Source organism: Triturus cristatus, chromosome 2_2 (assembly GCF_964204655.1).
Source record: "Triturus cristatus chromosome 2_2, aTriCri1.1, whole genome shotgun sequence".
Lineage (NCBI taxonomy): Eukaryota > Metazoa > Chordata > Amphibia > Caudata > Salamandridae > Triturus > Triturus cristatus.
The window spans coordinates 1,057,397,186-1,057,410,883 of NC_140582.1; the positions used below are offsets into that span (position 1 = coordinate 1,057,397,186).

At 50.9% G+C, this 13,698-nt stretch overlaps 1 protein-coding gene across 1 annotated transcript in view; it reads left to right on the plus strand.

Moving 5' to 3' along the window:
- The window catches only part of LOC146863144 (uncharacterized), a 607,219-nt gene that overhangs the window by 556,700 nt on the left and 36,821 nt on the right, over positions 1–13,698 (plus strand). Inside the window, exon 8 of the mRNA XM_085642558.1 lies at positions 6,740–6,896. Coding sequence (XP_085498684.1) covers positions 6,740–6,896 — 157 coding nt within the window. The remainder of the gene's footprint in view (positions 1–6,739; positions 6,897–13,698) is intronic.

The following is a 13,698-nucleotide window of genomic DNA, read 5'->3' on the forward strand; positions in this document are numbered from 1 at the left end:
AAAGCATCTGCTCGACAGCAAGCTCACGGACCCAAGAAAGCTGGCTGTCGAGGCGGATCGCTGGACCAACACCCGGGTCTCCCGGGGCCCTGTAGGAGAATACCCCCGAGCCAGTCAGGGACCACCCCGCCAGAGAGGGGGGGAAACCAGGGAGGGCAGAGAGAGTCCCAGGCTAGTCCCCCGAAGTCCCAACCTCCACCTTTCCCGGCACCCCCACTGGCTGTATCCGGCCCCCCCCTGAGACGGGGGCACCGGGTAACCATCACTTGTTTCCGTTGCCAGAAGCCCGGGCATTACGCCAACGACCCTGAATGCCCCATGGCCCCACGCACCACCCAGGCAGCACCCCCCGCTAGACAGATAGCCAATGTAGCACTGGGGGAGGAGGTTGAGGAGGCCGAGGAGTGGGAACCCGCCGCTATGGCCCTAGTATCCTTAGGAGATAGAGAGATGGTCCCTGGGAGCCTCCTGCCCCCTAACACAAAGAAATATGGGCAGCTCATAACGATCAATGGCCACCAAGTAGAAGCCCTCCGTAACACCGGGGCCAGCATCACCGGTGTCCTCAGCCATTTAGTCCACGAAGACCAGGTCCTCCCCAACGTGTTTTGCCCTGTCATTTCAGCCGACAACACAGAAAGCCTATGTAAGGTAGCCCTGGTGCCCTTTGAGTGGGGAGGGGTGGTCGGTAAACTGAAGGTCGCGGTAAGAACCTCCCAGCCCGTCGACTGTCTCCTGGGGAACGACCTGGAAAGTTCCCCCTGGAGACAAGTCGAGCGCAAGACCCACCTAGGGATGATGGGCCTCCCTGAGTGGGTGTGCGCCACCACTCGATCCATGGCGGCTCGACTGACCCCCCTGAGGGAAGTCGACGACGCCCCGACCCCTGAAGATAGGATGGTCCCGCCGAGGGTCCCCGCATTCCCCCACCAGAAGCGTCGATCGCCAGTGACGAACCCCCGCCTTCCGACTCCCCCCAAGTCACCAAGTTAGGCGATCTGCCCGAATTAGCCCAGTGGCACCACGAAGGGGGCCCCTCCCGAGAGGAGTTCTGCCGAGAGCAGGCTACCTGTCCTTCCCTGGTCGGGCCCCGGCAACAGGCAGAGGCCCAGGCCGCCGGCGACCAGACGGGGACGCACCGGGTGTATTGGGAGAATGACCTTTTGTACAGCGAACAGAAGTCGGTGGAGCTAGGGTCCGGCCGGGTGCTGGTGGTACCCCTACGCTTCCGAAACCTCCTCCTGGGTTTGGCCCACGACGTCCCCTCGCAGGCCACTTGGGCCAGGACAAAACGTACAGTCGCCTCGTGACTCTACTGGCCCAGAATGAAAGCAGATGTAGAAGCCCACTGCAAGTCCTGCCCCACGTGCCAGGCCAGTGGGAAGAGCGGAGGAAAGCGCAAGGCTCCCCTCCAACCCTTACCTGTCGTCAGTACCCCTTTTGAGCGGGTCGGGATCGACATTGTAGGACCCCTGGACCCCCTCCGGGTTCTCCACGTGAACCGCCTCAAGCCCCACTTTGTGCGGACGGAGCTGAGCCTCCTACTGGCCACTGATGACGGGTCCGAGGAGGAGTCAGATCCCCTCCCTGATCTCCTGTGCACCAAAGAGAAGGATGGCTCCGTAGAGGGAGTGAACCTCTCCCAGTCTCTCACTTCCCAGCAACGTGAGGATTGCCGCCAGCTCCTAGGGCAGTTTTCGGACCTCTTCTCCCTGGTCCCTAAGGTCACCGACTGGTGTGTCCACAATGTGGATACCGGGGATAGCCCGCCAGTGAGACACCGGGCCTACCGGGTCCCTGATCGGGTCCGGTCCTGTATCCAAGCCGAAGTCTAGAAAATGTTGACCCTAGGCGTGATCGAACCCTCAGACAGCCCCTGGGCCTGCCCCGTGGTCCTGGTCCCGAAAGCAGCTGCCCCCGGGGTCGCACCGGAACTCCGCTTCTGCGTGGACTACCGGGGACTCAATGAAGTCACCCGAGCCGATGCCCACCCCATTCCCCGAGCCGACGAGCTATTTGACCGGCTCGGGGCTGCTCGGTTCCTCAGCACCTTCGACCTCACCTGCGGCTACTGGCAAATTGCGCTCACAGAGGGAGCCAAGGAGCGGTCCGCCTTCTCCACCCCGGATGGGCACTATCGCTTTCGCGTGATGCCCTTCGGGATGAAAAATGCCCCGGCCACCTTCCAGCGACTGGTAAATAGAGTCCTGGCCGGGCTGGAAAAATTCAGTGCGGCATATCTCGACGATATTGCAGTTTTTAGCTCAGAATGGAGTGAGCACCTCCAGCACCTCCGGAGGGTGCTGACCGCCCTGCACCAGGCAGGTCTCACCGTGAAAGCCAGCAAGTGCCAGATTGGGCAAGGTTCGGTAACCTACCTGGGGCACCAGGTCGGAAGCGGGCAGGTCGCCCCCCCTACAGCCCAAAATCGACGCCATCCTAGCCTGGGAACCCCCCACGACCCAAACGGAGGTCCGAGCCTTTCTGGGCCTCACGGGCTACTACCGGAGATTCATCCGGAATTACGGCAGCCTGGGCGGTCCCCTCACGGGACTCACGTCCAAAAAGCAGCCCCAGAAGGTACAGTGGTCCCCTGCCTGCCAAGAGGCGTTCGAGGCCCTGAAAGCAGCCATGTGTACTGCCCCCGTCCTCCAGGCCCCCGACTACTCCAAAGAGTTTGTAGTACAAACTGATGCCTCCGAGCATGGCATCGGGGCAGTCCTCTCCCAGGTAAATGACCAAGGCCTCGACCAGCCTGTAGCCTTCCTCAGCCGAAGACTATTGCCCAGGGAACAGAGATGGAGCACCATCGAGCGCGAGGCGTTCGCCGTAGTCTGGGCCCTCAAGAAACTACGCCCTTACCTGTTCGGCACCCATTTCAAGGTCCAAACCGACCATCGCCCCTTGCGATGGCTCATGCAGATGCGAGGAGAAAACCCCAAGCTACTGCGGTGGTCAATCTCCTTCCAGGTGAAAGGAATTCCACCGTGGAATACCGCCCTGGGACTGACCACGCCAACGCCGATGGCCTCTCCCGGTTCTTCCGCCTCAGCGAAGAGAACCCCCAAGGGGATGGGTAGTTCTCTCCGGCTTTCAGCTGGGGGGGACGCGTGTTAGACCCGGCCCTCGTAACATAGCTAGACCTGACCCCTGCACCTCACACCAGCCCCCAAACCCACGGCCTAGCCGATTCTTCCCACCCGAACTCACACGCACCCAACCCGGACTTCCCGTCCGTGGCCTTCCTCCTTTCGGCCACACCGGGCCCGCGTGCCCACTTCATGCAACAAGATGGCCGCCCAGCCCCAGCGCGACCCTGGCCTAGAGGCGCCACTCCGGCTGGAGAACATCGCGCTCCCCCTGGGATGAGAGATGGAGGAGCAGTTTCTATCACATCACACCTCTGCACTTCCCTGGGAAGGTGGGTTTTGATCGACCTGCCGGCCTCCCCGAGGGCTGGCTCCACGCCTGCTGGGTGTCTGGGACTCCTCCCGACCCGGCCCTGGAAGGATCAAAGGACAATGGCAGGAAACCCCAACAAGCGACCCCCCAGGTGACAAGACCCCTGCCTGCACAGACTCCGGACATCAAAGAGGAGTCGCCCTATAACAAGGGGTGCTCTGGGACTGTCCGGCAGATTTGCCTTGGAAACACCTGAGCCCTGCTGAGTGACTCGCGGCTCCCTGAAGATCGTAAGACCTCCGAACTTGTGCTTGAGCCCTGCTGAGTGACTCGCGGCTCCCTGAAGATCGTAAGACCTCCGAACTGGTGCTTGAGCCCTGCTGAGTGACTCGCGGCTCCCTGAAGTTCGTAAGACCTCCGAACTTGTGCTTGAGCCCTGCTGAGTGACTCGCGGCTCCCTGAAGATCGTAAGACCTCCGAACTTGTGCTTGAGCCCTGCTGAGTGACTCGCGGCTCCCTGAAGATCGTAAGACCTCCGAACTTGCACTCGAGCCTGCTGAGTGACTCGCAGCTCCCACAGACTCTCTTGGTCCCGCCGGACCCTACGACGACAAGCGTATCCCCCAGCTCGAGGATTGTGAGCTGTGCGCCGGGTACGCTCCTGCATTTGATTCCTATTTCCAAAGACTGTCCCGCTATCTCCTAACCCCCCTCCAAGACCTTGTGAGCCCGCGCTCTGCTTGTATATATTTTGCCTTGCGGATCATAAAGATCCTACCACTCCGATCTGATAAAGATTTGCTCTTAAGAACTCCTCGTGTGGTGTCTCTCTGTCGTGTGGTGCCGAGTGTATGATCCTAGATACGAGGTTCCTCCCCTGGGGAGTCTCCCGCCAGTGCCCGGCTACGATACCTCGAGGGTGGGTCTCAGGGCAGTCAGGGCCCCCTCCGGGCCCCTCTGAGGTCGCCTTCTAACAGAGTTCTACAATACGTATACCTTTGTCGATGGACCAGACTTGTCCAGAGTACATGCCACTGGACTCAGGCTAGATGGACTGACTGCAGTTTGTTATACATCTACATGTTTACTACTTTACATGGCATTCCCTGCTCGCTATATAAAATCGTTTTTGTGAGTTTTCTGAAAATGGGATATTCAAAGGAAATATGGGACCTTGAGTCTTTCTGATGCTGTGCATAGTTATTTTCTCTCTATGCAAAACTGGGTCAAAGTCCTGTTAAACCTCAAATGTGGATTCTAATTCACATCATTTTACAGCTTTTTCCCAAGGTTCATAGTTGGAACTCAGTGTATAGGGAACTTTAGAACTTGGAAAATTGACACATTTATTTGAAGAAACATTTTTTCTAGATCTGTTATTTCAGTAATTATTTAAGTTATTCAAACGTATTTTTGTACGACTATGAAAATGATTCTATGATAGTCACTGGGAGGGGGGGGGGGGGGAGTCATTTTTGACTGCAAGTACTGAAATAATGTGAATTCAGTAATAAAGTCTTGATTACTATTGCCTATTAAAACTGTGTTTCTAAAGATCCAACTCTTTCTATAGCTTCGAAAAAAGCAAAAGGTATCTTTAAAATGTTAACTAGTGTAGCCAGGAGACTTGCGTTCTAATCCAAAGTACTTTAACTTCAGAGAGTGAGACAATGAGTTTCATTTTGTCAGTGGTCTGAAATCCAAGAGACTCCACAACTGGTGCTTTTGTGGGTGCTAATACACCGCCTGCAGGGTCTCTGTAGACACAAGGTAGGGTAGCTGGTGCAGCTTTTGTGCCTCCATCCTGCCTTGTGCAACCCCTCTCTGCAACAAGTCTGCTCAGGCATGCACTGACAGGAAACATCAAGATGCATTACAAGGAGCCCTTGAAAAGCTGAAGTCAACATGGCACCATCTCTCTCTCTCAACTAGAGAGTTGAGAGAGTGGCTATAGTTAAGGAGGAAAGGTGCAGATGGTGATGAAAAAGGGAGGCAGGAGGCCACATGTTCATGTGTTGGTGAAGAGGGAGGAGAGAGTACTCTTAAGGGTGGATAAGAAGAGTATCTGGACACTAGGTATTTTGTGTTTTTTTATTGGATTGGGGAGAGGGTAGTTCTTCTAATGAGGGTGAGGCGGTGGCAGAACACAAATGTATTTCTTTATAGAATGGGTGGGAGATGGTAGAGATCCCCTGCGGGAAGAGGTAGTGAGAATGCGATGGGATACCAGATATTTTTCTTTTGAATTGTGTCAGAGAAACAAGCTCCTAGCAATGGCAGGGGAGGTAGTTAGGATGGCATAAAAGGGATGCTGCTGAAGGGGAGATCATGCTGAGCATGGTTGCCCCATGATTTCACTAGGCATGCGCTTCCGGGCTGAGGAAAGGAACAGGGATTTGGGGTGGGTCTTGCACAACTTTACATTTTAGAGGAGTAGTTGTCCATAATGGGGGACTTCTCTACTGAAGGAGTTTCTGGTGACATTATTTACCATTCAAGCTTTAATCACATTGTCTTTCTGATGTCGCTTGGAATGCCACGGTCAAAATCATTCCCATTATTGACAGCTTCGCATCTATAAATCTGCGTATTATATTACACTGAAGTCCGAGATCTAATCTCTAGTCTAGCTGTACAATTTCAAGAATGAAGATAGTGTGAAGTAGCAAAAGCTGTGGATGATCGAGATAGATGCAAGCTATAGGTGTGCCATTTGGAATATAAAGCACAGGCATTGCTACCCTTTTACCAACAGGGTGACATCTTAGCAACAAAACCTAAATATTCCAGAGTTTCTTCTTCTAAAACATCCTGGAAAAAATGAAATAAAGTACTCTCTAGGATGAATACTTTATACATCCAGGGATCATAAATTAGTTGTTTTCTTGCAAACAAGTCACTAGTATTAAAACTGGCTGCTTTACAGGAAAACAGTTGCCTACGCCATATTTATAAACTCCCTCACCAGTTTTCTTGTACTTGTAGTTCCTCCAAAAGTATTTATCCATTTCTTAGCAAGGCAATACCTGCTGTGGAGGGGTATAGTCGTGCTCTACATAGATAGGAGGATATCAGATAGTAGTTTGCCACCTTATTGGACTGTCCCCTTTTTTATAACCTAATTGTTGGGTGTCACAACATACTTCTGAATGTCCTAAGAGAGAGGGTGGCATGAACCAACTGTTTCTGGTTTCTGCATATAGATAAAGACGAAAGAGTTTGATCATGCATATTTCTTGTAACATAACGTCTCTTAGCTAATTTCAAATGTTGTGTTTATTTCATTTAATGTTTTTGAGAGAATTTCACAATATGTCTTGTGTTTTCTTCTATTCAGAGCCCAGATATAAACCCAATACAGTGTCCATCAGATGCATTCTGCCCAGCTGGTAGCACAGAGCCACAGTATTGTATGGAAATCTTTTTTCGGAAAGTCGGAGACACCTGTGTAGTGGCACCTCTAACCATAGCACTATTGACGATTTCTGCCGTGTGTAAGTAATGGGTAGTATTAGCCACTAGTATTTAATGACTTGCATCGTTGGAAGTCGGCAGACTTCATGTATGGTTAACTGTGTGAAGAATCACAATGTCTGAGCTGACAGGATCAGAAAAAAATCTACATTTTTAGGTTTTGCCTTGTGAAATCTCTTGTATTTAATATACTAAAAGGGGCTTACATCTTGCCCTTACTTTTGATTTGTTCCTGGGCTTGCCACTTACTTTTCCTCAGCTTTATTGCTTGTAGCATACTATTTCCTGTTGTTCCTCCTGTGTGTCTCATATATGAGTCCCATTGTCCAACTGCCGGTTTCATCCGCTTTGGTGGAACTTCTTGTATTTGGTTTCCCCAGCACAGCATTTACCTTTATCTAATCTCCCCCTGGCTGCACACATTTCAAGTGTGCTTGTCGGCTGCCTTTTTTTCATGCCAACGCCAATTGTTCTGACGCATGTCCTCCTTCCTGACATCGCATCTCCAGCAATCCCAGCTTCATTTCTCGCCAGCTAGTACTCCCTTTCTTCTGTTCAGCATGTCCCGATCCTCTCAGTAGCCATTCGCACCTGCCTCTATTCAACCTGCCCTTTCCACTTCCTCTCTTTAGCATTGCTCTATACTTGTGTCTCTCCAGCTTGCCAGCTCTCCCTGTTATTCTGACTTACCTTCGCGTCTGTACCAAGTATGTCCTATACTGTCTCACACAACTTGCTCTCTTCTTAATTATATGCTTCCTTCGCCGACTGCCCCCTAGAACTAGTTGCACCCGCATCCCGAAGCTCTGCTCACCTTCTGCCAGATCTGTCCGGAGGTGGACACCTTGCGGATAAGCTTCTGAGGGCTCCAGGTCACTGTCCAAGGAATCCTCATGTGGCCGTGCCGCCATTCTGCAGCCGTGCCTGAGGTTGCATGGCCTGGCAAGGGGCAATGCTTGCCAGGCAGCTGGAACTACTACGGCCCTGTGATCTGAGGTCTACTCACTTGCGACCTTGCACCAGGGGACAGGCACTATTGCAGACTGAGATTTGAGGATTACAGTATGGAGAAGTAGCGGCCTCGGGTGATGAACATGGCTTTCAGTGACTCCGATATATTCTCATGCTTTCAAGGAGACCGATTTTGGGTCTCGTGGAAATGACAATATCATATTATGGGCCTGATTACAAGTATTAGATGATATTTATTGCACATAATATATTATGATACCAAAGGGCAGGGGCGCTACTAGGTAAAAACATGTTACTGAGTAGCGTGAGCTGCTGTGGCTTAAAGGTAAACAGTAAGCCCTTCGACGCGGTCAATGCTGGCTGCGTCATCGTGATTTTTTGAAAACCTTTGTCATGTTGTACTACAGCTCATGTTGCTGTGTAACATGTCTAACTAAACATTGACAAACCCACTAGTTCTCTTTGGCAGCTGTTCTAGGGACGATTGATGATTACAGTAAATCCAGGACTTGTAATTTCCAAACTTGAATGTTGAACATTGCCGTTTGTGTTTTATGAGCTGCGTCATTGAGTCTGTAAGATTGGAAACATGAGCTCTAGTTAAAGTGACACTGTTTGCTAAAAGATCTTTTTAAAATTCTTTTTATTGAATGTTTTCTCAGTTACAAAAAACTGTATGTTGACAATCTGTGCAGCGGATAGTACAATATACCGTATTTCTTCATTTACATCTGTTACATCTTGTACCGGAAACAAGTTATGCCCCACGTTCAGGTACGAATTCCCCTACAGAAGAAAGACAACTCAGTGGGGAAGTCCCACCACCCGCCGTTCCACTTAAAAACCCCTATATGCCACCCATTGTCCTCCGACCTAGTCCCACTTCCGTGGGTAACCCCGATTCTCAGAAACTAGTTTTTCAGCTGCACAGTGCCAATCGAGATTGAATTCCCTGTCCACCACCCTCGGAGAGAGACTCACTCCGCATGCCCTGGCAATATTCCTTTTTGCCACCATTGCGGCAACCATCAGCCATGTTCTCTGGTACTTCGGCCAGCACTCCTCCCCTGTCATACACAGTACATGCCATCTGGCCTCCATTGGTATAGTTTGGCCCATTACCTCTGACATTATCTCACCCCCGCCCGCCCACAGTATTGTTGAATTTCCGAACAGGCCCTTAAGATGTGCAAGAAGGAGCCTGTATGCAGAAACCTCTGGCTCAATGATCTGCGGTGCAACGTCCTAACCTTTGAATGAGCACTCTGGAGGAGTAGGATCTGTGGAGGATACGGAGCTATATAAAGTGAAAGCGGGCCCGGGTTGCTACGTGCCTAGGGCTTTGCATCACTTTTATGTGCAAGGCATCTGGAATTTGATCTGTAGGTCACTGAAAGAGATTATAGCCTGTTCCCTCCAAACATCCCCGAGATGGTCTATGCCTAAAAGCCCCTATCTATTAAATCCTCACAGAGTCCCCCACTTCTTGTAGTAGATCACTATCCCACAGCGGTGTCCTCTCCGTCAGCGTATCCGCCCATCCAAGGAATTTAGTGGCCTCCCGCCCAGCGCAGATCACTGTTTGTGTATGTGAGGGTAATCGCGGCTCCACACTCTTTCTGTAAAGGGCCACAGGATATCTGCGCCGTCACATCGCGGCATGATCTACTCTGTAGGCCGGGTCTCCACTACCCGGATACACCCAGTCATTGATCGTAACCATCTGAGCGTCCCAATAGTACTTCCCGATATCCAGGATTGCCAGGCCCCCATCATAGACACTACATTGAAGTTTAGATAATGTTATCCTGGAGCCATCTCCATCCCACAAGAGTTTTTGCTTCGCTATCTACATTGCGGGAAAAGTCAATTGGTATCCTGTAGGGGACGTTCTGCAGGACATACAACATGCGCTGCAGTGTCATCAGCCCTCCCCATCAAGGAAATCAAAAGTCTCCTCTAATGCGCCACGTCTACTCTCAGCCTCCATAGCTGTGGTAATTATCAGTCAGGAAGTCTCTCGTACCTCGAGATATATATACCCAGGTATTTTAATTTGTCTTTCGTTTGTAGTGGTACCCTGCTGACCAGCAGTGACGGAACCCTATCCGTAAGATTAAACATGAGGGACTTATCCCAATTAATCTGGTACCCAGAATAGCTGCAGAAGAGCTGGAATACGTTGAGCAGCCTGCCAATGGTGAAACGTGGACATGTGGCATAGAGCAGAACGTCATTGGCATATAGAGATATGCGCTCCTCCCAGCAACTGTCCGCCTCAATACCCAACACTTACGGGTCGCGCCTAATCCATGCAGCTAAGGGTTCAAGAGCAAGTGCAAAAAGCATGGGGGATAGTGGGCACCCCTGTCTCATACCCTTTTGAAGGGCAAAGGGGCAAGAGATTGCACTATTCACTCTTACCCTTGCCAGGGGCTTTGTGTATAGGAGCGTTACCCAAGCACAGAACCGCGGCCAAAAACCTAACCTCTCCAGCACAGCAAATAGGTAATGCTATTCAATGCTATCGAACGCCATTCAGACTTCCAAAGATAGCAACACTGCTTCCTCCTCCATCCTGGTCCTGGTCAGATGCAGCACACCATAAAGGTGTCGCAAGTTCAGTCTACTACCCCTATGTGGCATAAACCCGGACTGATCAGGGTGTATTATAGTTGTTATAACCCCTTGTAGTCTGTTTGCAAGGTCCTTTGCCAGTACCTTGGCCTCTATATTTAACAGGGAAATTAGATGATATCAGCTACATTCTTCCAGGGTTTTCCCTGCTTTAGAGATAACCACTATCTTGGCTAGTTGTTGGTCTCCAGGTAGGCAGCCCACTGCCCTGGCCTCCTGAAACACTGCCGCTATGACCTTAATATAGTTCGGCCGGGATGCCGTTAGGGCCCGCAGCCTTTTTGGTTTGTACGTTTTTCAGATAGCCCCTTCTATTTCCTCAAGTGTTAAGTCTTGTTCTAACTCACCATTATCATCATTCAATAAGGCTGCATGTCCTTAAGGAGGTTGTCACAGTCCTCCCTTGTCCATAGGGGTTTGATGTATAGAGTGTTTTGTTATAGTTGGCAAACGCTGCCGCAATTCTATCTCCAGTATTATGTATGCTCCCATCCGAATCATGAATTTCCAACACTCAGTTCCGTTTAATATCCCTCTTCTCCAGCCAGGCTATCATCTTGTTGGCCTCATCACCTACATCATATAGTTGCCTCTGCGATGCCCGTACCTGCATCCTCCCAGCGTTGTCCGCCAGGTCACTCCTCTCCTGTTGCTTGAGTATGACCGAATGACTCCCAGTTGGACCGCATGCCGTACCACCTTTTTGCATGCTGCATCCAGTCAGGAAACCTCCTCTTCAAGTACCTCGTATTTCAATTGTTGTTCCCTCTTTCTCCCCATAACCAGGGCCTGAACATGTCCCCTAATGACATGTTTTGTATGCATCCCAGAGGTCAGAGGCTGACTCCACCGTCCCTACATTATCTTGAAAGTATTAGTCCATCCTTTCTCTAATCTGGTTTGTGAATTGCTTGTCCCTAAAAACCCAAACATCTATCCTAGATGGCAGAGTGTTGTCCCTTACCAGAACCTGTAGTCATACCTCTATTGGTGAGTGGTCAGAAATGCCTCTCGCCTTGTGCACCACGTTACAAAACAATTTTGCACTTTTAATATGTGTCGGAATATGGTCTATCTGGGAGTGGCTGCCACGTACTACTGAGTGATATGTTAATTGTCGCGCCTTAAGATTGTGTTCGTGCATTATCTCTATCAGTCCTATGGCATCCACAAATGCATGTAGTGGCTCCAGCCCCTTCCCCGATCTGACCTAGTTCCCCTGTCCCTTTCCGGGTCCATAGCAGCGTTCATATCCCTGCCCATCACCAGTATACCCGAGGGCAGTTCCAGTAATCGGGTATTTAGTGCTGGCAGAGTCTCTGCATTAAGTCTTGGCAGAATGTAAACCAAAAACATACTGAAGACCAGACCTTCCCATGTGCCTCTCCTCGACCCAAGGGATCAGGCTAGACCCTACCTACGACTAAGGGGAGGGAGGTTTTAATCAATATCTCCACCCCTCTTGAGCTCGCTGTGAATCCCGCATGTGCGAGGAGTGTGTACCCATATCTATCCAGGGCATTATACTTATTGCCTCTCAGGTGTGTCTCTTGCAGCAGTACTATGTCAGGGGCGTGTCTTCAAAGATACTGTAATACTACGGTTTGTTTTATCCAGTTACCCAACCCATTTATATTCCAGGATATGACTAAGTTGAGAGGCCTTCTTGGTCTCTATGGGGTTCGGTCCATTTCTGTCCCCCATGTCAAGTGGCCAGGCCATGTCTTTCTAGTTACATCAAGCCCGAGTGGAGCAGTTCTGTGCAAAGGTCATAGGGGTGACCACCACCCTCTTTCTCCCCAGCATCAATATTTGGTTTGTCAACGTTCACTGCAACTGAGGTAAGCACACCACAACAAACAACAACCCAACAGGGTCGGACCATATCACATTGATCCCTACGATATCCCCTCCCCTACCCAGCTCAGTGGGCTTTGAACCACCCACCAATCCAACCTGCAGAGCACCTGTCGCTCCTGAAACAACAATAACATCAGTAGCGTGAGCCAGTGCCATTGAGAATGTCAAGCCATTAGTACTTGCCCCTTCTCAACCCTTCTCATCGGCTGATCTTCAGCTCCTGCCAGCATTCTGATATGCCCAGTACCATCCCTTGGCCCCCAACACTGCATGCAAGCCAGATCTTATAGGATACAGTCAAGGTCCTGACACTCCAAGTACAACTGGGCAGACTCTGAGGACTGTCTGCTAGTACGATGTAGGATGAGTATATTGTAGCAGCACTTAGTTTCCCCCGTTAGTCACTTCTTGGTCCTGTGAAGCAGCAGTTCCTTTCGTGATCTCTCCTTGCCTACCTCTCAGACATCCTTGTCACCTGTCTTGTGGGGATGACTGGCCCACCACACTCCAACCTTCGAGCCACTCCGTGAAGATCCATGATTTTCACTCCGACACTATACGTCGCCTCACTGGGTATAGCATTATGTATTTGATTTCTTTACTCCAAAGCTCCTGCTTCACTGCTTCATGGCTCTTACGTTGTCGTTGGACCCGTAACGTAAAATCTGGAAAGAAACATATCACTGTGATCTCAGAGAGGAGATCTACATGTGTGCACGCCACCTATGGCACTTAGAGTCGGTTACGTCGCACCACCTGGTCTGTCTGCGGTCCAGGAGCCCTTGGTCCCACCCTCAGTACTGCTTACTTGTCCATTTTGTTTGTTTCGGCAGCCGCCAACCGCTTGGGCTTGATCCTAGACTTCAGAATATGGCCGAATGGGACCGGGAGCTGGACTCTGACCCACACCCAGTGTAGGAATCTGGCTCTGTGTATACTGTACCAAAGTAAGGTATAGTGTGCACAGAGTCCAGGGAGTCCCCAGAGGTATAGTAGAGGTTAAATTAGCTAAGTACTAACCGCTCTCTTTGTGGTAGTGAAGGATCCAGAGGGTGAGTTAAGCATTTTTTGTATTCACTCAATCAAAGACTGATAAACACACTCAAGGCTGTGGGGTGTCAGGTGCAGGGGTGTCTTCTGGCATCGGGTTTTCTTACCAGCTTCGGTCACGGTCGGGGGGGACTGTTCAGGTTTAGGCTGCAGGTGTCGTCTTGAGGCAGGTTGAGGATCACCAGATCCCAGGTCCGGATCGCTGGGGAGAACTCCTTGGGGTGCTGGGAGACTCAAACTCAGGCCCTGGGCGTCGGGTGCAGAATTGCAGAGACACCTGTATCCGTATTCTTGATGTGAGTC